General features: G+C 41.1%; 1 protein-coding gene across 2 annotated transcripts in view; it reads left to right on the plus strand.

Moving 5' to 3' along the window:
- LOC146634797 (neoverrucotoxin subunit alpha-like) overlaps positions 1–27,851 on the plus strand; it is a 120,734-nt gene that overhangs the window by 71,128 nt on the left and 21,755 nt on the right. The window contains exons 7-9 of one of the 2 annotated variants that reach the window (XM_085378527.1): positions 2,328–2,501; positions 4,062–4,108; positions 4,284–4,852. In XM_085378527.1, the coding sequence (XP_085234653.1) occupies positions 2,328–2,501; positions 4,062–4,108; positions 4,284–4,852 (790 nt within the window). Of the gene's footprint in view, positions 1–2,327; positions 2,502–4,061; positions 4,109–4,283; positions 4,853–27,059; positions 27,231–27,851 lie in introns of those variants that run through there. The other variant, XM_085378463.1, reaches the window with a different exon arrangement.

The following is a 27,851-nucleotide window of genomic DNA, read 5'->3' on the forward strand; positions in this document are numbered from 1 at the left end:
GTGCTGGAACAGAGAGTTCGCCCGCTAGTCGAACCTCGGATACAGGAGGAACAATGCGGCTTTCGTCCTGGTCGCGGAACACTGGACCAACCCTCAAGTATCCTTGAGAGGATACTTGAGGGTGCATGGGAGTTTGCCCAACCAGTCTACATGTGTTTTGTGGACTTGGAGAAGGCATTCGACCGTGTCCCTCGGGGTGTCCTGTGGGAGGTGCTGCGGGAGTATGGGGTGTCTGGCCCATTGCGATGGGCTATTCAATCCCTATACAACCGTTGCAAGAGCTTGGTTCGCATGGCCGGCAATAAGTCGGACTCGTTCCCGGTGGGTGATGGGTTCTGCCAGGGCTGCCCTTTGTCATAGATTCTGTTCATAATTTTTATGGACAGGATTTCTAGGCGCAGCCAAGTGGCGGAGGGCTTTCACTTTGGTGGCCTCAGAATCTCATCTCTGCTTTTTGCGGATGATGTGGTTCTGTTGGCTTCATCAGGTGAAGGCCTCCAGCTTGCATTGGAACGGTTCGCAGCTGAACCACCTCAGCTGGCTCCTTTCGATGTGGAGGAGCAGCGGCTCTACTCTGAGCCCCTCCCGGATGGCCAAATTTCTCACCCTATCTGTAAGGGAGAGGGCAGCCACCCTTCGGAGGAAGCTCATTTCCGCCGCTTGTATCCGCGATCTCGTTCTTTCGCTCACTACCCACAGCTCGTGACCATAGGTGAGGGTAGGGACGTAGATCGACCGGTAAATTGTGAGCATCGCTTCTACACTCAGCTCCCTCTTCACCACGACGGACCGGTGCAGCGTCCGCATCACTGCAGCCGCAGCACCAATCCGTCTATCGATCTCCGGCTCCCTTCTCCCATCACTCGCGAACAAGACCCTGAGATACTTGAACTCCTCCACTTGGGGCAGGAACTCATTCCCGACCCGGAGTGAGCACTCCACCTTTTTGCAGCTGAGAACCATGGCCTCAGATTTGGACGTGCTGATCCTCATTCCCCCTGCTTCACACTCGGCATCTGACAAGGATGCCTCCTGAGCGCCTCCTGGGTGAGGTGTTCCGGGCATGTCCCACCGGGAGGAGGCCCCGGGGCAGACCCAGGACACGCTGGAGAGATTATATCTCTCAGCTGGCCTGGGAACGCCTTGGTGTTCCTCCGGATAAGCTGGAGGAGGTGGCTGGGGAGAGGGAGGTCTGGGCTTCTCTGCTTAGGCTGCTGCCCCCGCGACCCGGCTCCGGATAAACCAGATGAAGATGGATGGATGGAGGGATGGATGGATAATTAAACTTTCATTTCATGTTTTTAAGAGGCAAAGCGTGAAATGGACATGGTGAACCTGCGTGTCTATTGCGTGTTTTGCCATGATTCTGAGTTAAAGAGGGAGAATATAATACAGGAGACATAGCATGATGGAGATTGTGAAAACAGACAGAAGGAGACAGAGCGCTAAAATCATTGAAATCAGGAAGTTGGAACACACCAGGAAAGATAAATAACCTAAATCTGACTAAGACAGGAGAAGCAAAACTGAACACGATGTACACAGGACAAGTGACTATCACAATAAAATGGACAGAGACCCAGGCAGAGACCTAAACTTAAGAGACACTACTAAACATACTGAAAAGGTAAACAAACACAGAGATATAGGTGAGGTGTGGGAGAGGGCGGAAAAGAGAGACAGAAAGAAAGGGACCGAGAGAGACACAGTATAAAGAGAGAGACAGAGAGATGCAAAGCAACTAACATAACAGAGCAAAAATTAAGAACCATAACAGATTTCAGATGCACAAGAGAATAATATACACAGATACTAAAACCAATATTTAATAATTTCAAAAAGTCCAGAATCAATCTCAATATACTTGGTCAACGAAGATACGATGAGGATAAATATAAAGAGAAAGAGCTGTCTAGTTAGTTATTGTCATGGTCTTTGTTCTTTGACCTAAACCCCTCAAAAATGGCAGATTACCTTGGGTAAAAGACTGACAGTTGAGGCACAAATTAAAAAAAAGTTGCCTCAACAAAAGGACATTTTGGGCACCCATCAGGAAAGGGGCGGGTGCTCCCCTCTGCACGTGCCTGAGCTGGATCCAGAGCAGCTGGGTCCACAGCAGCTAGATCCACAGGTTTAATCTTGTAGTTTTCCTGACCCGGCCAACCCAGGAGTTGTTCACAACCCCCCCCCCCTGAGATCCACTGGCATGGGTTTGTGATCTAAGAATGCATCTTTTTTGTTTTTTTACATATCGGTTATTATATTAATAGTTGATTTATTTATAAATTAATGTATTAATGTAACGTATTAATGGCACATTTCTGTAGGCTGTCAGGCTGTCTGATCACAGAGGAAGGCTGTACTTCTCTAACTTCAGCGCTGAGCTCCAACCCCTCCCATCTGAGAGAGCTGGACCTGAGCTACAATCATCCAGGAAACTCAGGAATGAAGCTGCTGTTGGCTGGACTAAAGGATCCAAGCTGGAGACTGGACACTCTCAGGTATGGGGAGAATGTCTGATAGAGGAGAAAGAGCTGGAAACATTTCCAGTGAAAACTGAAAGCCTTTTCACTGGAACATTTACTGTGTCCTTCACTCACTTCCTGTTTGTTTCTCAAAACTTAAAATGTACAGCTCTATCACTTCTGACATAAATGAAGTAAGAAAACCTCATTTTTCTTACTTCAGGAATGTTTATAGGGTTACTGAAGTTGGGCTAGCTGGCACCTAACGATGTAAACACAGCAAAGACAAGCTGGAGAATAAACGCAAACTTTTTTTGCCTCAATAAATCTTAACTTTGATGGTCAGAGACAAATGCAATTTAATAGCAGGAACAGATGCTGAAAACAGGCCAAACTTCAGTCAGAAGAATACCTGAGGCGATCCGTTCTCAGCATGAGGTCAGTCATTTATATACTGTGGCATAATTTGGATTACTTGCTACGAAAAATTCCTTATCCTCAGCTTCCTGCACCCATTGATATGTTTGTTAGCCTCAGAGTGATTCTTTTTATGACTTTATAAAAAATTTGCTGTCTGGTAAACCATGAGCTGATGATTAGTACGATTGATATGTAAAAAGAATTTGGTCATTAATTGGTTTCCAGCACTGCATACAAAGATATTTTCCTGTTACACTTCGACACACACTTGACTGCCCATATGGAAAAGAAATAGTAAAAACAACACTTTCTCATTACTTTCATATATTTTTTTAGTAAGTATATAAAACATACAAGTTTCATTATATAATTTTTCAAGGGATCTTATATGTGCTTTCACTCCTGTATGCTTTTCATACAAGTTTCATACAAGACAGATAAAAACTTTATAAGATTTATATATATCTTTTCCATATGGTTGACATTAGAGGGGAGATCTCACAGGCAAGGAAAAAATTATGCTTCCTGGGTACTAGTCGTATCTTCATCATAAACGAAAGACAGCCTCACAACACCCCCATGTGACAATAATAAACAATAGCTTTAAATGATGAAAAGGGGTTTAGAAGCCCTGTAACTCATGGGATATAAACGCATCACAAGTTAAAAAAGAAAAGGGCATAAATTAAATCTGTCAATGCTGACAGAAAGGACTCTGGTGCAGACTCAGATTTTAGGAAAAGAGAGTTCACAAGTTTATTTACAATCCAACAGTGCAACATATATACAAGGTGTCTCCAGGGAAAGGAACGCAGGAAAATAGTCCACACTCTCGCTCCTCTTCAGCCACTTATGCTCATGCTCCTCCAGACTCCATACCACTGGAACAAACAGGTATCCAGGAAGTACAGGGGATTTGTATTGAAAAGACATGAGTTCACAGTTTGAGTCAGTCATATTTCATTCAATACAGTGGTGTACTGACAGATCCAGGATCAGACCAAATCATCAGCAGTTTGATCCACGTATGGATTGAAGTGTATTTCTGAAAATGTTGGACTGTTTCTTTATCAGTGTCTAACAGTATGTAGACACTGATAAATATGAGAGCGATGTAATGTCCATATGTGCATGCTGAAAGAGACTGTGCTGCTCTGACCCCCCTCCTCCTTTCAGGGTGGAGCCTGCTGGAGAACGATGGTTGACACCAGGTCTGAGGAAGTGTAAGTGTGTTTTTAATGGGATTCATGAAAACAAAGCAGCACACATTCAACCATCTTCAAACTGTCACATCACTCATTCACATCTCTGATGTCAGGAGTCATCATCAAAGTGTCAATCAATGAACAGATGATGGATCAATAACTGCAGCTAGATTGTGTTTGTTCTCTCCATCAGATTCCTGTCAACTCACAATCGACACAAACACAGTTTACACAAACCTCCAACTATCTGACAACAACAGCCAGGTGACATATGTGGAGGAGGTTCAGTCGTATCCTGATCATCCAGACAGATTTGATATTTGCCCTCAGCTGCTTTGCAGAAATGGTCTGACTGGTTGCTGTTACTGGGAGGTTGAGTGGAGAGGAAATGTTCGCATATCTGTGAGTTATAGAAGAACCAGAAGGAAAGGAGAGAGTCCTGACTGTGTGTTTGGATGGAATGATCAGTCCTGGAGTTTGTGGTGCTCCAATTATATTCCTCTTTGTCTCTGGCACAATAACATAAAAACATCCATCTCCTCCTCCTCCTCTGACTCTAACAGAGTAGCAGTGTATGTGGACTGTCCTGCTGGCACTCTGTCCTTCTACAGAGTCTCCTCTGACACTCTGATCCACCTCCACACCTTCAACACCACATTCACTGAAACTCTTTATCCTGGGTTTACAGTCTGGTCTGGTTCGTCAGTGACTCTGTGCAGGTTTGAGTGTAAAGAGCATCCTCCTGTTAGAGAAACAGTCTGACTGTTGAACAGACTGTTGTTCAATCTGTACATATCAGTCTCTTTTACTCAGTAACACGTTTTCAGATTCATGGATTCAATCAGTTCTTAAAAAGTTCTTTTAAACTGTTCTAAACGATTCCTTGGAAACTTCTTCCTCTTCAGTCCTTAAAAAATGGAAGCTACCATTATTCCAGGGTCCAGATGTTTTTTTCTTTCTTTTTTCACTCAAAGCATGGAATTTACAGTGTCGCTCATGCTGTGGTTATTTGAGTCATTTTTGGAAGCAGGACAGGAAGGAAGGTCTGAACAGAGAAGATAAGAACACAGTTTTTGAGAAGACATTTGGGAGTTTCAGAGGTACACCTAAATTTAGCACAGCAACTCTACTACATCATTTCTGTGACCGGATTGTTCAATAACAGTACAATCATGTTGGTTTATGGAAAGATGTTCCTAAATAGATTTCAGTCTAAGCTGCTGTGGTTAAATTGATGTTTTTTTGTTTCAGTAGGAGTGAAATCTTCAGCTTATCCCCGTTTATGAATAGTAAATAAAGAATAACGCCCAGTCTTATTATGGTAAATGTAATACAAAGGTCTACAGATGAGTATATTTACATATGATTTTGCAAATGATGTTAAAATAGTCTTTTTTTTTTTTTTTTTAATGTAATCAAATAATGTAATCTGTGTGATGAAAAGAGCGTGCTCTTTAGACTTAGTGTTGATTCTGAATCAAATAGAAAAGCCTGTACTGGTCTGGTGTCAAGAGAAGTGGAAACTCATTATCAACTTTCTCAAGAGAAATCAGAGTGGTGCAAGCCTGTGAAGAGGATGTAAAAAATGTTGTCTGAGAATATTTAGTTTTTATTTCTTGTAGTTTGGTGCAGTGATAAGAGATAATATTTGAGAATCTATATTTTAACCAAATCACTGTGGAGTTAAAATTTGGAAATGTAATTGTTGTTTTTCTCTGCTCACTTGTGTGGAGTTGATTTGAAGCCGAGAAGACTTGGATTACTTTCAACTGAGTAACTGCTTCCATATGTGGGTTTGCGCTAGCAAGACTGGGAGAAGAATGCATTACTGGCCAGGACTTGACTCTCTCCCTACTCTCTCAACCATCCACAGACCAGTAGATGAAATTGTAATCACCATAGGGTAGATTAGGAAGTTTATGGAATTTTTTTAAATTAATCTGACTGTATAATTGAGATCATCTGATTAAGCGGTTTTCTTTGTTCCTGCAACATTGCTTAAATAAATATTCCATTTGGATTTAAAGTCTATATTGTCGAAATTCCCTTTATGGCTCTAATAGTACAGGTTCAAACTTCTGTTTGAGTATTGCATCTTTAAATGGCTCTTTCCAAAAGAGAACCCTTTTCATGTCTTTTTCCACTCAAAGCTTCACATTGGATATCAGTATGTAGTGTTTCTCTGAAGCTTAGTTCACAACCAGCTCCTTTGCATTTTCAACAAGAAATCCAGCTTCATGTTTATCTTTCATCAAAGCAGAAAATGCTGAGCTCAGCAAATCCATTTATTACGGACCTGGTTAGAATCCCAATGAGATGTAGTCAAAGGAGCTTGCAAAGAAAAGTGTCTGGACTCCTTTAAGTTGCTTGAAGACGTTTCACCTCTCATCCGAGAAGCTTCTTCAGTTCTAAGGTCAAATGGTTGAGAGTCCCACTATCAGATGAGTCATTTTTGTACTGAACGCTTTTATTTCAATCTGCTGTTTAGCTGTAAAGGACAAGAAAACTTAAACAAAATGCTCTCAGTTTCCTCTTGGATTAAACTGATTATTTTGTTTGTTTGTTTTTTAAAATTATCTGTTAAAGTTCTAATTCAGGAAATAAATTTAAGTGACAATGCAGATAAAATTAAATCTTAAATGACTCAAAAAAAATGGTTGTTATTGTCTAACTTCTACAAAAAAAAGTCACTCGACACTTTTCTGAAAATCCCGTTCAAAACAAGCTGACAGTGACACATGAAAGTGTTACTGGAAAGAGCTTCTGTTGTGTGTTTCTCCGTGCGTATTGTTAGCACAGAATTAGTTGATGGTCAGATGGGTAAAAAAAAATCAAGAGACTGTAAATTATTGTTTAATTATACATGTGACATGTAAACAGTTGGCTATCCCCATACAGGAAGTGATGCTTTCACATTGAGCCATCTCCATTTTTTTGTTTTGGGGGGGTTTTGTCTTTTGATTTTGTATTTACCTAAATTTTGTTCCTTCCGTTTAAACCTTCTTTCTTTTATTCTCTTAAAATACATGACTGAGAAATTTGTTAGGTATAATCCAAAACAGCAGCAGCTGGTTTAACCCTTTAAAGCCGGTCGGAGCGGACACGCTCCATTTTGCGTAACTATTTTAAAATCCCGGTAGCTCTGCAACCACGTAAGCTAGCGCAATAATTTTTTTTGCATATGAAACCGGAGGAGTTGTACTTAGATCTGATGACATCAGCTTGTCCTTGGTCACAGTTTCCTTCCACATATAGCTTTGCAAAAACTGCATAAAAAGCACTTGCAGCAACAAAAACATAATATTCCAGAAACACGCTTTGCCGATCAGATCAGCTGTTTGTAACACTTCCTACGTCCATCAGCGCGAACTATCACATGACCGCATGACCTGCCCGGAACCGGAAGTGACGTTATTTTGCGGAAATGTAGTTTTTTACCATTATGAGCCTATACTGGTGTTTTTAAAAGTTATGTTTGACTTCATGACTTTCTGTGTCGTTTCTGGGATGCTGAGGACTCATATTGCACTGCTGGAAATAGTTTATTTTGATGCACATGCTGTTATTTTGCAAATTTGCACTATAATATATTTTTTCGTTTTTCCTGCAGTATATGAAAATTGGTGTATCTCAAAAATAAAACTATGAAGACACTTAAAATAAATTTCCTTTGGTGGGAAACTAGTTTGTGCAACATTTTTGCATTTACACTTTTGAGGGATAAGCCTCTTAAATTTCTCTAACTAGAAATATATGTTAAAAAATCAAAAACGATTTTCAATTTTTTTGTAGTTTATTGCACTTTTTTGCAATTTATGTAATTACTATTGTTGGGATTCAGAGATTCTTTTATTGCTACCATATAATCTGCCTTATGAAGAATGTATTAATAACATGTTTCACAGTATCATATATCAGTAATATTTCCTACAGGGTTTATATTGCATTGAATATGTCTGTCATCACATTGACCTTTCTATTTCTATAGGTTGAGTTCATTGTATACACAATGCATAAATGTGCTTGGTTAAGAGTTGATGTTCCATTCTAGAAGGTTTTAAGCTTCACTGGTGAGAGTGTCCAGATGATACATGCTGAGGGGAGATGAGAACATAGCAGGTTAATTGCATGCATGCTTATAATACACATATTAATCTAGGAATAGGCCTGAGCAGAGGCCCCAATGTTTCCAGTTTCTTGTTGCAAACCTGTTGCATTTTATTCTACTTGGTAACAGATGATCAGAGTCAATAATTAGCCTCAGAGACCCTGAGGGCTTAAGATTATTACCTTGTATGGAAGGGGTTATAGAAAAGAGAAGTTCTATGTCTGCTTATAGCTATTAAAAGATGTACGAGTAACTGTGACTAATGTCTGGAACCTATTCTAATCTGTCATTGACGCCATGGGGGGGCGTGTACCCCACTGCTTTATAAGTATCCACAACATGTATTTTGGTCAGAAGACATATGTTGATGTTTTCTCCAGGCTGTTAATAAACTCATCGTTTGATTGCACTTTTCCGGAGCCTCCGTAGTTTGATTGTCTGGTCTAAAGTTGATCGATCTCGCAGCATTACTATGCACTTAATGCTATTAATATTATTAAAATTTGGGCTATAATGGTTGTATTGATGTATAGCAACTTGAAATGCTCCAAAAAATGGCTCCACAGCATGTAAAAATATAATATAAGCTCTGGCGGACTTGGTTCTATGGTAGGTCTTAAAGGGTTAAATAACAAACTGTTGAAATGCAAAACTAGAGACTGCAGGAAGGCACATCATTAACCAGAAATCTACTCATGGTAACTAGTTTACTTTTTTTTCTTTTTTTTTTAATCAGTCAATCAAATAAGTCAACAAATAAAGAAATGAGTTTAAAAGGAGAGAATTATTGGAAAAAAGAAAAAATACATGTATAAAGAGAAGTCTTGTCACTGTGCAGACTGGTGTCATTAAGAGCTCAGAGTCCAGCAGAAACAACAGCAGCAGAAGGCAAACGATGAACATTAAACATCAGCCTGTATCTGCAGCAACAGTGTTGGTATCCAGCAGTGACCTTTGACCTTCAATCGCATCAAATGATTTATTTTGCTTTTCTCCAGTCTGATATTTGCTAATGTGTTCAGATAATTGAGTCAATGTATACAATAAAAATTTTAACAACGTGTTAAATATCTGATGGCGTTATCAAGTTTGAGTTTGAGAGAGGAGCTGAAGAGAGCAGCATATTAAGACAGTGGAGAAGAGGTGAGCATGCGACACAGCAGACACAGGAGAGTTTAAAGGAGCCATTATGGCTCAATATAAGCTCTGAGATCAAAACCTGAACTCACACTGTCAACATGACCGAAGCTTCCAGTCACAGTGAATCTGTGTGTCAGGGACACTGCTGTCTGACTGCATACAGCTGACAGTGAGATGAAGCAGGAAAGAAGCAGCTGATATTTGGACAGCACACATGATGGAAAAGTAGTTAAAGTAAAGGCTGTAAAACCAAGTAAACGCTGAAAGTACAAAAATCGCTAATTTCACATAACTTTGCCGACATGTGTCCAACAGTAATGTTTTAATGTTCTTCATTATTAAACATTTGCACATAAATAAGAACCATAATATTCAGTACTTACTTTCAAAGTTTACTCTTCAGCCGCCCCACTTCAGCCGTTTTTTTTTTCGGCAAAATTATCCACACCCACCGCCGCGCTATGAAGTCTGGGATATGTTGGGTCCATGAAGTCTACACCGCCACATCCTTAAAATTCAGGGAAATGAAAGACGCATTAGAGGGCCGCATTTCGAGCAGCCTTTGAATTGGGACAGCCTTTGTCGCGTTGCTGTGACGTATTCGCCCTTAAAATGCAGCCTTCAAGGCTGCAGACCCTGAATTGGGATACAGCCAGTGAATCAGTGTGTATCAGTGAATGCATCATGTTTGCTTCACGGCTCCATCTAGTGGACTGATAGTAGAAGTAGAGCAGCTGAAGTAGAGCGGCTTCCTCTGCCTCACACTGCTGTCTGACTGCATTCAGCTGACACTGAGATGAAGCAGGAAAGAAGCAGCTGATATTTGGACAGCACAGTGATGGAAAGGAGGATTTCAGTTGATGTGCACATGAATGATTTGTGTTTCCTCTGCAGGTGAAGGTAGAAAGTGTGTGTGAGCTGATGTGGATTCAGCAGCATGGATCAGTGTGAGGACAGAGAGGAGGGAGCCCCTCCCTCTAAAAGCACTCTGTGTGGGGAACATGAGAGCCAGACCAAAGCTCAGAGGTGAGATGACCATCTCTAACTGTCCATGACTCTTCTCCATGTGACAGCTCAGCACTCACATCATTATTCACAGGAACCAACATGGACCTCCACCCAGCTGTGTGTCTTTAAAGAGTGATGCATCTAAAGATGAAGCCATTAAATGAAATTAAAAAGCCCAGCAAGAATCTGCTGCAGAGAGGTGAAATGTTACTAACATCAACTCTTTGATGTTAGTTTGGTGTCTGATTTAAACACTGATTTACACTGCCAACACTAGTTTGGGATTTCCTTCTGCAAAAGCTCACACTGCAAACCAGTTTCTCTTTTGGTATGAAGGAAGGCCTAAAGGACAGTGAACTGACACACTATTCTTATAATTGTGTAGCAGTTTTAATTTATTGTGCAGTTGTGGACGATCATGGCTCAAGAGTTGGGAGTTCGCCTTGTAATCGGAAGGTTGCCTATTCGCTCCCTGGCTTGGACAGTCTCGGTCGTTGTGTCTTTGTGCAAGACACTTCACCCGTTGCCTACTGGTGGTGGTCAGAGGGCCCGGTGGCGCCAGTGTCCGGCAGCCTCGCCTCTGTCAGTGCGTCCCAGCTGTGGCTACAATGTAGCTGCCATCACCAGTGTGTGGATATGTGTGTGAATGTGTGTGTGAATGGGTGAATGAGTGGATGTGTAAAGCGCTTTGGGGTCCTTAGGGACTAGTAAAGCGCTATATAAATACAGGCCACTTACCAGTTGTATCAAATTCTCTGGTTCGGCACACATGCCAGCCAGCTTTCCATCTGACTGCACACTCCTCTCATGTCTGACCTCACTATAGGAATGGACCACACCTCCAGCACAAAAAGTATTCAAAGTCTTCAACAGCTTCTGTGGCTGCAAATGAACAACACATTTTTCTTCTCACAGGATCCATGGGACGCCTGCTGAACCTGATCCCAGCTTTGTCTCCCTAAAGAGTAACTGGTCTTCATATCGTCCAATTAATTTTAAAATCCTGAATTGTTAAAGTATTAATTTTAAATTTCAATTCAGGTTAGTTTTTTATGTGCGCAACGCAGATTTTCTGTGCGCAGAGACCCTGCCAGCAGTGCGCAATTGCGCACGTGCGCAGCTTAGAGGGAACATTGCCTCCCAGTCTCCTTTTTTGCTAGCACACATGGTGTCTGCATGCTGCAGCTCACAGTTAGCTCCACACATGGAGAAAATATCATTCAAAGAGTAGAAATAAGTGAGAAAGAAGATGGAGAATAAGGCAATAAGGCCCTAAAGGACTTTTTAGCACCTCCTGGATGTCAGCTCACGAGGTTTGTGTGTTTTATTTTCTGTAATTAAGGATTTTTGATTGATTGACACTACGTACAAGAGCGCATTTTGATGTGATGTTTTTGTTTTATTGTTTTGTCTGTGAGCAGTTCTCACGGGTTGCCAAGACCAGAATAAACCCTCTTCTATAACTACATCGTGCGTACGTCAATCCTTGAGGATGCTACAGTGTAACTGTTCATATAGAGTGTTATTAAGTTTATTGGTAATGCAATCATATGGCACACTGACTTCTGAGGAAATTTTAAATGGCACTCGCCATCAGAAAGGTTGCCTACCCCTGCTATAAACCATTGAATCAGATACCGAAGCAATTAGGTTCTAAATGAAGCTGAAAATGACGTCACTGATCACAAGACTCTGACCAAATGAATCAAGCTTCAACACGATGCTTCTGAAGCAAGCGGGCCATCACTACGAAAACTCATTTCAACTCTGATGTCTTCTTAAAGTCATTGCTTAGTAACATCTCGTATGATTTCAGATCCTTGCTGTTCCCCACCTGCCCTGTAGGTGGCCCCAGTGTGTTCACCCTGTTTCCAGTCCATCAGCACACCTGTTCCCTGCTTATTCTCCTACATGTACAGAAAGTCTGCACACTTAGTGGAAAATGACTTTAATTTAACCACAACACTACCAATGACCTTTACATCATTTCACTCATTTCATTCACAAAACAACATCTTCAAGAAAGATGTTGGTTCCACTTTAAAGCTTTGCTTTTGGGAAGGAATATTAGGAAGAAGGTTTGTTAGGAAAAAGTTCCCATTTTGATGGGATTTACGAACAAAGATACAGTAGAGTGCATCCCCTCACAACTCGTGGGTTAGTGTTGCTTCTTTGTGTATTTGATAGTGATAGAGATATGAATCTCTATGGGAACATTTTGACCTGATCTTGTGCAACAAGACATGAAAACTCTTCAGCAATGTCATTATTCATGTTTGTAATATAATCTATTGTGTTTTTCACATATTTTATACTAAAGTGCTTATTGTCTGGCAACATAAGTCCAAATCTCACAAGGCTGGCCAGCATGATTGACAGTGGCTAGAGCCACGAGCAGTCAGACTTTGTTTATTGAGCACAATATGGATAAAATAATTGAGAAGCTCACGGCTCTGCACCCGGAGATCTAGAGTTGGGACCAGTGATGGACATTAGAGCAACTGCAGAAGGGAATGCATTTCTTCGGCGTAAACATAACCTAAAAAAAATCACTATCTTCATGTGGCCTTCCCTCACCAGATGGAAGCTCCAAGGATGAAGCTGGAACAATTACCCCAGATTACAAGACTGGTTTGACTCTCTGCCCTATCCTTCTACTTCCTCAAGGTCACCTGCGTCAACTACGGGATTGTTGACTTTTGCCTAACTGCCTGAAAGGACACTCGGGAGTTGGATACACACACACACACACACACACACACACACACACACACACACACAAAGATTTACTCAGACACAGATATACAGTCACAATATACAGTAAGTTGTGAGATTTAATGAATGAATGAAAATCAGCTCGTCTATCTTGGCTAAATGTCAAACTGCATGAAAATGAGGAGAAGTGAAGTTATTACTATAACAACACACTTGGGCAATGTATTCATTTTTGTTAATTAACTAACAACATAAATAACAGAACAAACATGGAACTTGCAACGTTTCTCTATTTTCTGCCGGTGAACAGGGAGAAGGAGCTCGACGATTCCTTAGTTTGCACGATTTTTAGTAACATACAGTCTTTCAGTATCACAGAAGAGAAAAATAGTATGGAATTTGTTGCAAAATTAAATAAATAAGAAATGTTTGGTGAAAAAATATGACAGCAGTGTTAAATTTTAAAAAATGTTAAAAATCCTAGGAGAGACAAGGAGACAGCTAAGGTCCAGAAGGCTGCAGCAGTTTCTTTAAAATCTGACAGTTTGACATCTGAATAAGTTCTGTATCACAAGTACTGCATTTGCAAAATCCTGTAATAATTGTGCCTGTTTTTCTTCTTCTTCTATTTGTTTAACAGCTGTTGACAACCAACATAAAAGAGCATTACAGCCTCCTACTGTTCCAGAGTATGGGTCAGAAAGCGAGCTTACAATCTGTATCACAAAACAAAAACAAACAAACAAAAAACCTACACTCTTTCATATCCTTCAAACCCCACCAGTTCCCTCACCTGTGCCCTACTCTGCAGTACTCCTCTCCACATCATAACTCTTGCATGGCAGTATTAGATGCTCTACCGTCTCCTCCTCCTCCTTGCACACTCCACAAACTCCTCCTGTATTTGTATAGCACTTTACTAGTCCCTAAGGACCCCAAAGGATGACTTTATACATTCAGTCATCCACCCATTCACACACTGGTGATGGCAAGCTACATTGTAGCCACAGCCACCCTGAGGTGCACTGACAGAGGCGCCACCGGGCCCTCTGACCACCACCAATAGGCAAAGGGTGAAGCGTCTTGCCCAAGAACACAACAACCGAGCCGGGGCTCGAAACTGCAACCTTCCGATTACAAGGCAAACTCCCAACTCTTGAGCCACGATCGCCCTGATAACTCCTTAACAACCTGCCCCCAAACAATACCTTTTGCTTCAGATTTGCTGCTTTTAATTTCCATCTCAGTCTTATTTTTAGTCAGTGCTCCTTTAGCCAACCTATTCACCTTTTCATTTCCACTGATTCCTACATGAGCTGGCACCCAAAGAAAGTGAATATTGCCTCCACAACACCTCATTCTGCTTATATTCTCCAGAATGGTATACAACATACCCTGCCTTGTCTTTAAACAAAATGAATGCAAACTTGAAAGAGCAGCTGCCTGATTTTTGATCACTCTACCCATTTCAACGGTGCCTGTTTTTAAACAGCATGTCACTGCGAAATATGAGGGACAAAATTACATGGCATCTAGCAGCTGCTCCACCACTCCCCTGCAGCTGTGCAAATAACCACACCCTGTCACCACATTTAAATGAAGTTCAGGTGTGGCTCCTGCTCATTGGTTGAATTGTTGGTTTCATCTCTGCTCTCAGTCTTTACAATGCAGGTAAAGATAGAAAGACTGGCTGGCTCTTTAGTCTGTAAACAGAGAAACTCACTGTTTACAGTATAAATATTTTTATTCCAAACAAAGTCACCAGTCTGGGTGTGGCTGTGTTTGATGTATTAGTTGTCTGCTCACACAAGCAGATACAACAAGGTTTCAAGTTAACAAGTGAACTTTAATCTGAATCATCTTGCCTGAAGTCAGACTGATGAGGGTCAAAAAATTTACATTACAAGATACCAAAGATCTGTTTATATACAGACACAAATCTGTACAAGATCATGATCCAGTAAAACCGTCAGACTATTTTCACTTGTCAAGATGAAATGTTTTTACTTTCCATAAATCTTGTTTTATAAGTTGGAGAAACTGATTATGAGTCATAACAGGATACTGCTTGTTTCTGTATCATGACACAGATTATAGATGACCTCTGTTTTTTCTTATGCTTGTGATAAAGAAAAGAATCAGTGAAGTGAAACCAAAAACATTACATTTGAAGAGAGGCTATGTTAGCAGGCCCTTTTTAGCTGAGTGGAACAGAAATGTGTCCTGTTAGTGTCTGACTGTCACACTCTGCCTGCTACACAAAACCAAAAGAGAAGACGGACCAAGCAGGCAGAGTCGGAGTTTCATCACAGCTCACTCTGATTTGTTATATTCCAAAACATGTCAGAACTAAAATTAGGGGACATGAAGAAATAGATCCTAAAGTGCCTTTGAGCTGGTACGGGGAAAAGGACGAAATATATACAAGTGACTCACAGTTTTCTTAACAAAGCAGAACAGCAGTGAGAGCATCAGTTCAATGAAAAGCTGTCAGCATAAACAGCAACCTGACATCAAGTGATTTCCACACTGCTTTCTTCCTGTAAGCTGGCCACATCTTTGTGTCCACGCTTTATGAAACCAAGAGTGGAGACACTTCATGTCCCACAGCACAATAAAGTTGTGCTGTGGGACAGTTTGGACTGATGTTTCATATACATGCAGATTAAATTGCCCCATGTCTTTACAGATTAAATATTAAAGAATTCTCTCTGAAACAGTGTTAGTCAGTTACACACGCATCATTTTTAGGTCTTTAATTACATGTCCCCTCCACCGATCAGTATTTTCATGAATGTTTGTAGATATAGTGAATGTTTGGACTGGAAACAATCCCAGTCTCCTGTTAAAAGTCAGGTACAAATTATTTTACTGCCGTATCCAACACAGTGGTTAGTTAGAGAATGAGCTCCACTCATCTTTACTGTCAGCTATGTTTGTTTCTCACAGTTTTTTACTTTTACTCCCTACATGTTTAAACAAATATCTGTACTTTCTTACATTTTCAGAAAGGCTTGTTAAGTTTAGTTTGACACATTTAAGGGTGGGTGGTTATTTCATGTCCCTGCAAGCCTTCACACATCAAACAGATCCGTGTTTCTGATCCTAAACAGAAACACTTGAAAGTCAGTTCCAGCACAGGTGTCCATAAGTTGTGGAGCGGTACTTCAGCCTTTAACCAGAGATGCTAAAGAGGAGCAAGCATAAAGGAACTTATGTTTTTTAAGTATCAGGTGATTTGAAATGTAGTGTTACTATGAGCTCAAAAGACACCAACAGACACACAAAATGTTTGTGTGCAGTTTGTCTCAAATGTCCTGTATTTGATAGGAGAGAAAAAACAAAGAGAGCTAACTTCACTCAGAGATGGAGAAAGATAAGAAAGACAGGGAGAGGAAGAAGAGAGCTTAGATTTAAAGGTTACATGTATGTCCTCATGTTTTTAATTTAATCCAATTAAATTTTCAATTTAATTCAGTTTTATTTGTACAGCACCAACTCTTATTTTTTGAAATCCTGCCATTGAGCTGATAAATCAAGCATTAGCAATTTGTGAAATGAGCAAGAGCATGAAGCTTCTTATGCAACACTTGTAAGGAGCACATGCTGACTGAACAGACCTAAACTTACCAGCACACAGTACAGATCAAACTGGCCAACGGCTGCTTGAGCTGTTATGAAGTTTTAGTAAGGCCCTTTGTGTCATGGTCCTGGATCTATGACCCAGAGTTTGTGGTTTCTGGTTTAATATATATTCTGTGATTTAGTATTATTCATGGTTCTCTCCTTAGTCAACATTCCATGTGTACTCTGTCATGTCTCCGAAGAATTTTAAGGTTCTGTCTATATTTGTATTCATCTGTTTCCCAGTCATTGTCTTGCTCCCATGTTTCCTTGTCCTCAGTCCATGTCTTAGTGTGTCTCATGTGTCCTGTTTTCCCTTGTCCTGTGTTCAGAGCATTTAGTTTTGGTTCCTCCATGTCTGATTACGTCTGATTAGTTCCAGCTGTGTTCCCCTCCTGTTTCCCACCCCCTCATATCCTCTCTGTATTTAGTCCTCTACCTATTGGTGAGCTGTCTCATGTTGCTGTGTGTTTCCTGATGTGTCTTGGTTTCCTTGTGTTTTCTCATCTCTTCTACATCGCTGAAGAAGTGGATGGATTTTTTTTCACATCACTACGGTGGAATCTCTCCACCTCCATGTCACTGCAGTATCAGCAGCTGAACCCTGAGTCCTGTTTGCCTGTTGGCTGAAAAGCTGCAGCCAGGGTTCAAAGAAAGCAGTAATCAGCTCTGACATTCCTGTCACAGTGTATTTCTTAGCTTTTCCCCTCTAATGTCTCGTGAAGGACCCCACTTTCACCATCACACAGCTCTGCCCTGGCACCTTTGTGTTTAAGGCTCAGTTAAAATGCAAAAAAGGAGAGAGAAAGCTCTCAGGACGCCAGAAGGTCCCTGAATGCAATAAATTGATCAAGTGTTTGGAGCTTGGTGACTTTGTTCTGTTTTCATTCTATACACAAGAAGATGAGCCCTTTTCTCATTTTCTTGATTTTAGTTCTCATTTCAGTTTATGAGTCTCATATTTGAAGCTACGTCTACTCAATGATGGGAGAGAAACAATGAATATATTTAATATTGAACTTGAACAAATGTACGGAAAAGCACAATTTTGAACAAAATCAAAAAAATTAAAAGAATAGAAATGGAAAAGAGATGGGAGGGAAGCTTTCAGACATAAAAATCTGTTGTTCACCAACTTTAAGGATGTTTTTTGAAATGAAGCTGAGTGCTGCTCTGCTCAGCCTCTCCCACCTGTCTTGCTTCAGGTGTAGTCCCACCTCCTTTCAGGAAGCAGCTCACCTGAACTTTCATGTTTGGTGTCCAGGTGTGGAGTGGATCTTGTTGTTTGCGTGTCTCTGTGAAAAGAAACGGTAAGTGTGCTTTGTTTCCTCCTTTAACAGTTTGTCTTTAGGAACTTTACTGTTTGTTCAGCTCATGTTTGATTTCTTCACACAACAAACTGTCTTTTTTATTTCCGGTCTCTCTCTCTTTAAAGTCAGTGTGTAATGTTTTTCTGGCTAACATCAGCTGTGTGCAGCTTAGTTCAGCACAAATCTGCCGCTCCATAGTTCACGGTAACGGACTCACAGCTGGACCAACGAGGCCGAGTTTGTCAGCTGCTCTGAGCTACGTTCGTGTTTGTGTACTTATAGTTTGTACTCTGTGAGTTCCATCAATAGTTCACACAGAGTCCACAGAGACACAGCGTACATGATGACATCACAGCTCAGCTGCATTGTTTTTATCGCTTTTACCTCCTTTACTGTCACTGTAATTAATATCACACCTGCAGAGCTCTTAAAGACACAAGGGGGAGGCTATTAAAAGAAAATATAGATTTTTGAGCACTTTGACAAAAAAAAATGTAGAAGAAAAATTCTGTCAACAAAAAAGAGCATTAATGAGAAATAGAGGAAAATTACATAAACATTGGACTAATGTTTTTATTAGAATGAATTAAAAAGGTGGAAGAAAGAACTGTGCACCACTGTACTGAAATTATTTTTGTCTAGGCAGAGCAGGGCAGACTCAAGCGCAGACTGCAAATCACAAGAAACAGTTCTTTATTTTCACAACTGCTAGTGTGTTATGTACTACACTTAAGCTGCTAAACTCTACAGATTCTGGGAAACTGTCTAAGGGCCTGGGAGTCTATATACAAGGACAAGGTTTTTAATACTGAGAAAAGCATAAAGAGAACTCAAAATATTGCAAAGGCCAGGATTACACTGACGCGTGTTACACAATAGTCCAGAGAAGATTACAGACAGGATGATGACTCACAGATGAGTTATTACTTGCAGGTGCCACGACCAAAAGTGGGAGCCTGCGATGAGCTCCACCTAGGTAGAGTGTTGCGAGCAGGGAGGAGAGAGAGAAACCAAATCAAAAACACATGCAGCCTCACAGGGCTGACCGGGCAGACACAGGGACCGTGACAGATTGAATACACAGTGCCTTGACAAAAGTATTCATACCCCTTTGAACCTTTACACATTTTGTCTCCTTGCAACCACAAACTTAAATGATTTTGTTGAGATTTCCTGTCAACCACCACAAAGTAGCACATAATTGAAGTGGTATGAAAGTGATACATGGGTTTCAAAATGTTAAGCAAATAAAAATCAGAAAAGTGTGTCATACAATGCAATAGTATTGCATATACATACATATAACAGCAAAGTACATAAAATAGTAGATATGGTGTATAAAGACTGTTATCTCATTCTGCTGTTTAGCTCTAGCTGCCTTTATGATTTAATGATTTTATGATTAAATATGTTCTCCTAATATCCAATAAAGTGACAGCCTGCTTTCAGTTCATCCTTTTTTCCTCAAACTGTTTGAATTCAGTCTGTCAGGGAAACATGACAGAAACATGGAGGTGTGTTCATGACAGCGTTTGATTCCTGATGTCATAGGAACATAGATTATTCAGCAGAGCTGATGTGGGACTGAGATTTGCATCAATGTGACGTCACCGATTGTTTGTGGTTTACCTTTTAGACTGACATCCACAAGAGGATCATGATGGAGGAAGAGGAGAACAGAGCAGAGTGCGGTGAACCTACACCAACGAGGTCAGAGAACTAAACTCACCGAGTTAACAGTATATCTGTGGGGAAAGTCTGTACTGAGCGGGTTCCATGTTTGTCTTTAAAGAACAGAGCTGCTCGGTCTCTGATTCTCATGTCTTTGTGTTTGATCTGTTAAACAGTCTGAGAGGTCACAAAGAGACCCAGGGTAATTTCTAAGAAGCTAAAGCCTGGATCATACTGGATGCTGTTAATGAAACCTCCATCAGGACAACACTGAGCAAACGGTGGTGTTCATGGAAATCAATAAATTAAATTCAGTGCAACTGTATATTATATTACCAAAAGTAACATAGTAAGTTTTTTCTTTAAAACTATGTAAATCTTTAATCAAATTTACTTTTGGAAAAGTTGTGATTAGTTTGGTTAAATTTGGACAATCCCACTTATTAAGGACCACACCTACAGAGCACGCTGTGAGGTGTGGTGGAATTTTTTTGTTTGTTTGTTTGTTTGGGGGTTTTTATTACTATTATTTGTTTGTCAAATGTCAAGGGGGCAATAGGAAGGTTTAGAATGTTTTTGGGGTTTTTTTTATCACTTTTTGAGGTTTTGGAATGAGATTAGGTTAATTTTTGTTTATGTTTAAGATAAAAAATAAACACCATATATTTTTCAAAGATTTAATTCAGAAGTGAGTTCTGAAACAATCCATCCATTTCCACCCACAACCTTTCCTTGGACCATTTTCTTTTTTGGAACTTAAAAGGCCATGACATTTAATTTAAAAAAATCATTTGAATTGGATGTCACCTTGGAAGTTGGGGGATCTTGGAAGACTGGATGGTTGGACTTGGATGATTGGATCGTCACAGAATTGGCTGAAAGAGGATGCACAAAGTTCACCCAGTAATATTAGTAAAGCCTATAGTCTAAGCCAGTAAAATCTCCCAAGCAGCTTTAATGGTGCTAATTGAAGCTGAGGTGGAAAGAATCACTTTGAAGACAAAGTTGGACGCATTGCAAGAAACATATGCGCCCAAACTGGAGGAAGTTCAGTTTAAAGCAGCATTGGCTTTAAGAACTTAGTTGGTTATGGTCGATGCAAAAATGCTAATTTTCACTTCTGTTCAGGATCAGCAGAGTCTGGATTCCAGGGCTTTATTATTTAGAACCATTTACCACAGTCCACTGAGGATTTTAGTGAGAAGGTGCATGCACATGAGTCCACAGAAGCTTATGTTGAAGCAAAAAAGCAGCTTGAGTTAAACTTTGATAACAGAGCAAAAATAAAATCTGCATTTATAGATAAGGCTCTGAATTGGTCAGTTTTAAAATCTGGTGGTGCTTCAGCATTATGAGCTTACACATTCTTTTTGAGAAGCTACTTTAACACAATGGATGAAGCCGGGTTTACTGATGAGATGGGAAATTCAACCAATATCAGGATTTTGTTTCAAAGTTACCTTTTAGACCAGGGGCCGGCAACCCTAGGTACGCATGCCACAGTTGGCCGTGACATCAGGGTTAACTGATGGCACGGCCATAGCTGGACTGGCCATCGGGCATACTGGGCATTTGCTCGGTGGCCCGATGATTTATTTGGCCGTTGTGTAAAAATAACTCAGTTGTTTGGTGGTGGCATCGCGGAGCTTCCACAGATTCAGTAAAATTAACAAGTGGTGGAGCCCAGCAGGTGGATGAGGGAGATAGGAGGCAGGATGAGGAGAGACCCGAGGCAGCCGCCGGTCCGAGCGTCAGGTGAACTGAACTTCAGGTAACAAGTTATGACCTGCAGTCTATCTGGGTCAGATATAAACTACATTTAGGTGTCGTTTATTTTCGTTGTGCTGACTTTTTACAGTCAGTTACAATAACTCGCGTGCTAGCTAGCATGATGGAGTTTCTATGCAGCTGGGTGGGTGCTTTTATGTTACTGATGTTGAACTTTATTTAATTCATAAGGTTAGCTAGTAGAGTTGCCAACCGTCCCGTAATAAGACGGAATCCTCCCGAATTCAGAGAAATTATTATGTGTTTTGTGTTGAGCTGAGAGGGGACACAGTTTGTCCCGGACTTCAGCTAGAATGAAAAAGACACAAAGGTGGAGTTATTCTGCGTCTTTGCTGCACAGCTGCCTCTTCTTCTCTCATTCTTTCCCCTGTTGCTTTAATCATGAAACTGATCAATGATCAGCTGATTGGCTTTTCTCTCTTGTTTGTTTATCGCCTACTTCGAGCCAGAAAGAGGAAACCAGCAGATGTCGCACTAAACAACAGCAGCAAGTTTTAAGCTTGATCAGCTGTTGTTAGAATTTATTTAATATTAATTTCTAGTATCAGCTGATGTTTGCTGGAGCCACAGCTGTAAAAAGTGCTGGTCATGATGTCAGTTTGTATATCTGGTGAGAGGGAAACATGAAGATGAAACCAGGAGATGTCCTTACTGAATCATCAGAGCTGAACAGGTGATGGAGAAACAGGTTTACCTCTTAGGTGACATGAATGAGTTGAAGGGAAGTTATGAACTGTTTCTGAGAGACAAATAACACCAAGAACATTTTTTAAGTAGCTGACAGCTGGTAACTGTGCAGGGGCGGGTCTAGCTAAGTTTTGCCAGGGGGGCCAGGTGGGGCATTAACAGGGAAAGGGGGGCACAAAGAAATACTTTCTTATTTTCATTTAAAATGTCTGGAAGCTTACAACCAAAGTTTTTATCTGATGTAAAATGTATAGAAATCATACATATACCAACAAGACTGTACATCACTGTCACAACAGCATTTGTTTTCATTCAAAGGCTTTATGGCTTTAATATCTGGTGGGCCGGTCTTTAGTCAAAATGCCCGGGCTGTTTTTTTGTCCCAGTCCAGCCCTGGGCACGACATGCAGTGAATTAATCTGAGAAGGTGCATCAAAAAATAAATGGCCACACCAGCGGTGCACATCACAAATCAGCTCGCATAGACACATTAGTTGTGCCGCTTCTTAATGACGGTATCTTAGCTAACAACCCCAACTACCAAATTCAACTTGTAATTGGCTAAAAATAACTTAGCCTACTGGTAAGAGGGACGTTATTAGCTTTCCACATTCTGACACTTCAAAAGCTTCAGGAGCTTTCTGCTCAGCACAGCATCAGCACCACGGAAATACACGGATACATCCGTAGACTCGAGACAACACAATGCATTTTTGGGACTTTCAGGTGTATGGACCAATGTTTTATTTTCTGATCAAACCAGAAATCTTTAATGAGCAGCTAGATTTGTCTCGCATTAATGTGCTGAGTTAATGCCAGTGTTGCCAGTTGCAACATCGGAGCAGCTGGAATCCACAGCTGTGCGTGTTCATGGAGCTTGCATTTTCACCTGCTGGACATCATTACCTGACAAGTTTAACTGTGTTCAGAACATTGCAGAGGCCTTATTGACAGTATTTGGCTCTACATATCTGTGTGAACAGATTTTCTCTCACATGAGTGTCCTCAGGTAGCCGTCTGAATGCTGGACACTGGGAGACCTGTGTGTCTGAGTGGGAGACCAGAGATCATATTAACATGTGTGTCTCTTTATTAACAGACATGCCATATTGGCTTAGTTAATTTTTCTTATCATTCTTGTGAGTAGACCATAAATAGCATTTGTATTTTTTGTTGTACAGTCCATTTTCTGTTATGGATAAAAAGTGTCTTTTTTTGTTTCAAAATAGCTGATAACTATTCGCTGAGAGCTGCCAACATCTGCGAACAAATATGATTCTATAAAGTGGTTCTATATAGTGTGTAACTGTTAATATAGAGCGTTATTAAATTTATTGCTAATGCAATCATATGGCACACTGACCTCTGAGGAAATTTTAAATGGCACTCGCCATCAGAAAGGTTGCCTACCCCTGGTCTAAACTCTCCCCGTTGTCCCCCAGGGTGTTAGAGATGATAGGACAGATTAGGGCTGTGCGATATAACGAAATATACCGGATGACGATATAAAAACGTCTATCGTTTCCTATCACGCTATTGTTTGTTTCATGGTGTCGTAAAATAAACTGTTTACAGCAATATTTTTTTCATCATTTTGATGGTCACTGTAGTGGCTATATTAATTTTTTAAAGTTCTCTCTTTCTCTTATATTTTATATAACCACACTATGGACGGACAAGCACCTGTTTTTACGTGTTGTCTTTAGCAGCAATGATGGTAAAACCATCACGTGGCTCCGCTGTCCGCTTGTTTGTTTTCCACGTAAACCTTTCACAATAAAGCTCAAGATCCTGTTGAGACTTTTCAAAATAAACTGAATCACAGGAAAGAGTATGCAGTGTTTATGGATGAGAAGCAAAAAAGAGCCGTCAGGTGCTAAAAAATAAACCTTAGACTCAAACTTTGAAAGAAAATGGTGGCCGTTACAACTTATGTCTAAAAATGTATAGTTTCATGCATCGGAGAAAACACTCGACTCCAGGTAAAGGACACTCAGCTGGAAACACTTCACGCAAGGTGAGTTACCCGAGATACACAGAATTTACAGAAAATGTTACATTTTTATGATTTATATCGTTGTCAGGATGATAAATGTCTTATATCGGGATATGAGATTTTGGTCATATCGCACAGCCCTAGGAAAGATGTTGTTAGTTATATGACAATTGGTTAGTTTATTTGGCAATACTGAAGCTTAAATAATTCTACGCTACCATTCTCTTTTTTTTTTGCCAAATCTCCGGCGTCTGACGTCACCTACAACATGGGTCGCTTAACTTTTCCCGTCACTTACCTCTGTACTTTCACTTTTGATAGTTTTTTATGACTGTTGTTTTGGGTTTCCCAGGGTTTAGTTGTGTTCCCTCTGTTTGGTGTATCCCCTTAGTGTAGTAGGTCTCTGAGTCTGTGTCATTACGTGTATGTGTTTCCTGTTTTACTTTGAAGGTCTCTGTCTTATGTCAGTGTGTTCCGTTTACATTTCCCCTGCCTCATTTGTATACTTTGGTCTTTAAATGTGCTATACAAATAAATATGATATGATATTACATCGGCAAACTTAATTATTACATCTGAGAACAATGTGGATAAACAAGTGCTCATGGAGACTTATTTTATAAATCTGGATAATAGAATAGAATAGAATAGAATTCAACTTTATTGTCATTGCACATGCACAGGTACAGGGCAACGAAATGCAGTTTGCATCCATCCAGAAGTGCTTTAGTGATATAGATATATTACAATATATATTAGCAATAATATAGATATGTGAGTATATTACAGAAATGGGTCTATTATGGTATGTTATAATGTACACGGTATGAAGTATGTTGTGAATATTCTATAACTATATGTACAGGCTGTAGTGAGTACAAGCTATGTACAGGATATGAACAGGATATAAATATGAAAAACTATACAGAATATGAAATAAATAACTTTACAGAATCTGGGATATACAGCTATACAGAAATGGGAACTATGCAAGTTGTAAACAGTTGTAGGATTAAAGATTATCGAATGTACAGAATGATTATTTACACAGAGCTATACAGTAGTGCAGTTAAGATAAGTGAGATATAATTCCTACAGAGGCTATATAAAGTGCTAGTGGTTGTGAGTGGTGGTTCAGTCCATGTTATTATTGTGTTTGAGGGTACAGTTGTCCATTGTGGGTGTGTGTATGTTCAGTCCATGAGTTTAACGTGGGTCAGATGTCAGGAGGCAGAGTTCAGGAGTCTGACAGCTGTGGGGAAGAAGCTGTTCCGGTACCTGGTGGTCTTAGTCCGGAGGCTCCTGTGGCGCCTCCCAGAGGGCAGGAGGGTGAAGAGTCCATGTGATGGGTGACTGGGGTCTTTGATGATTTTCCCAGCCCTTTTCAGACACCGCTTCCTGTAGATGTCTTTTATGGCAGGAAGTGGTGCTCCGGCGATGCGCTGGGCAGTTTTCACGACCCTCTGCAACGCCTTCCGGTCCGAGGCAGAGCAGTTCCCGTACCAGACTGTTATACAGTTGGTCAGGATGCTCTCGATGGTGCAGCGATAGAAGTTCACCAGGATGTCTGAGGACAGGTGGTTCTTCCTCAGAGTCCTCAAGAAGAAGAGGCGCTGGTGAGCCTTCTTGACCAGCTTGGAGCAGTTGGTCGTCCAGGTGAGATCCTCGGAGATGTGGACTCCCAGGAACTTGAAGCTGTTCACACGCTCCACAGCCGTCCCCTTAATGTGGATGGGTGGATGTGGGTCAGCATTCCTCCTGTAGTCCACGATGAGCTCCTTGGTCTTCTCAGTGTTAAGCAGCAGGTTGTTTCTGTCGCACCACTCAGCCAGACGATCCACCTCCTCCCTGTAGGCGGCCTCATCGTTGTCACTGATGAGGCCAATCACCGTGGTGTCATCTGCAAACTTAATGATGGTGTTGGAACCATCAGCAGGTCTGCAGTCGTGGGTGAAGAGGGAGTAGAGGAAAGGGCTCATCACACAGCCTTGTGGTACACCGGTGTTCATTGTGATGGTAGATGAGCAGCGGTTATCCAGCCGGACATGTTGGGGGCGGTTGGTCAGGAAGTCCAGTAACCATTTGCAGATGAGGGAACTGATGCCCAGGTCTGTCAGTTTCCTGATGAGTTGTGAGGGGTGGATTGTATTGAACGCTGAACTGAAGTCTATAAACAGCATTCTGGCGTAGGTGTTGTTGTTGTCCAGGTGTGAGAGGACAGAGTGCATTGCGATGGAGACTGCATCCTCTGTGCTCCTGTTCCGGCGGTATGCGAATTGGTGGGGGTCCAGGGTGGGGGGGAGACAGGATTTGAAGTGTGCTAGGACCAGTCGCTCTAAGCACTTAGTGATGATGGGGGTGAGTGCTACTGGGCGGTAATCATTGAGGCAAGATGGGTTGGAGTTTTTGGGTATCGGGACGATGGAGGTGGATTTGAAGCAGGCCGGTACCACAGCGTGGGCCAAGGACAGATTGAATATGTCTGTGAGCACTCCTGCAAGCTCCCCAGAACACGCTCTGAGAACACGCCCGGGGATGCCATCAGGGCCTGCAGCCTTGTGGACATTGATCCTGCTCAGCACCGCTCCTACATCGGTGGGGGAGAGAGTCATAGGTTGTAATAGTCTAGATCAGATCTCACTGACAGACTGGACATTATGGAACCCTTAATGTGACGCCATCTTCCCTCCTTCATCTGCAGATTAAAATTAAACAAAGATAGTTATTAAAAGTCTGCAGGTCTGCGAGAGACTGAATCATTGTGTCTTGTCAAACACAGTAAGAAGCTGAAGCACAGACGCGAAGAGTAGATGTTCATCAGATTATGATGTCACTCTTTTTGTCTTCATATACATTCATACTGTGTTTATGATGCAGATTTTCTTCTTTTATAATAACACATTTTATTTTCTATAATCAAAGACAGACTAGTTCGGAATTCTCAGAAACTCACTGTGAAGTTATGGCCCCATCTCTGTCCAGCCCCTCCCATCTAACAGACCTGGACATGAGCGGAAACACCCTGCAGGATTCAGCAGTGAAGCTTCTGTGTGCTGGACTGGAGAATCCAAACTGTCGACTGGAAACTCTAAGGTGATTTCACTAATTGCAGCTCTTATCTTTATTTATATTTCAGATCTTTGATTGAATTCTTTAGTTCATAATTGTTCGGGAAATGTCTGAAGACATATGTGAAGAATTTTGAGTGCTTAAAGTCTTTCCAAATGACTGAACAACAGTTTTTCCTTTTGACTTCAAAAAGAAGTCACAGACTTGAGCAGGGTTTATTTAAAGGCTGACAGTGGAGTGGTGATAGGGAGATGTTTGACAATCAGTACATTCACATTATAGCTGATGAAAGAATCTGTGTATATGATTAAACAGCTGATTGCTCACAGCTTGTGCACTGTTGGATCACGAGATGTTCATTTGGCTGAAGTCTGTAAGTCATGGTGCAGCCTCAGAATGGACCGAGTTCCCCAGATCACTGCAGCATCCTTAGCATGGAGGTTTCTTCCTCAGTCTTGGAGCCCCTAAAGGGTCCATCCACACCACCAGAGTTTTCTCCCTCGCCTTTCTCTTTGTCCTTGTACTTCAGTGGCTGTGCTGTGTCTGCTTGTGCAGTGTTGCTCTCCCATGGAAGTGCTAATGCCCCTGCCTTGAATAAGGTGCTGGTCTTTCTTCAAGTGGAAAAGCATCCTTCACTGACCAAAT

This window comes from Diplotaxodon limnothrissa, linkage group LG3, assembly GCF_057381915.1.
Source record: "Diplotaxodon limnothrissa isolate DT_005_m linkage group LG3, D_limnothrissa_male_GT1.1, whole genome shotgun sequence".
NCBI lineage: Eukaryota > Metazoa > Chordata > Actinopteri > Cichliformes > Cichlidae > Diplotaxodon > Diplotaxodon limnothrissa.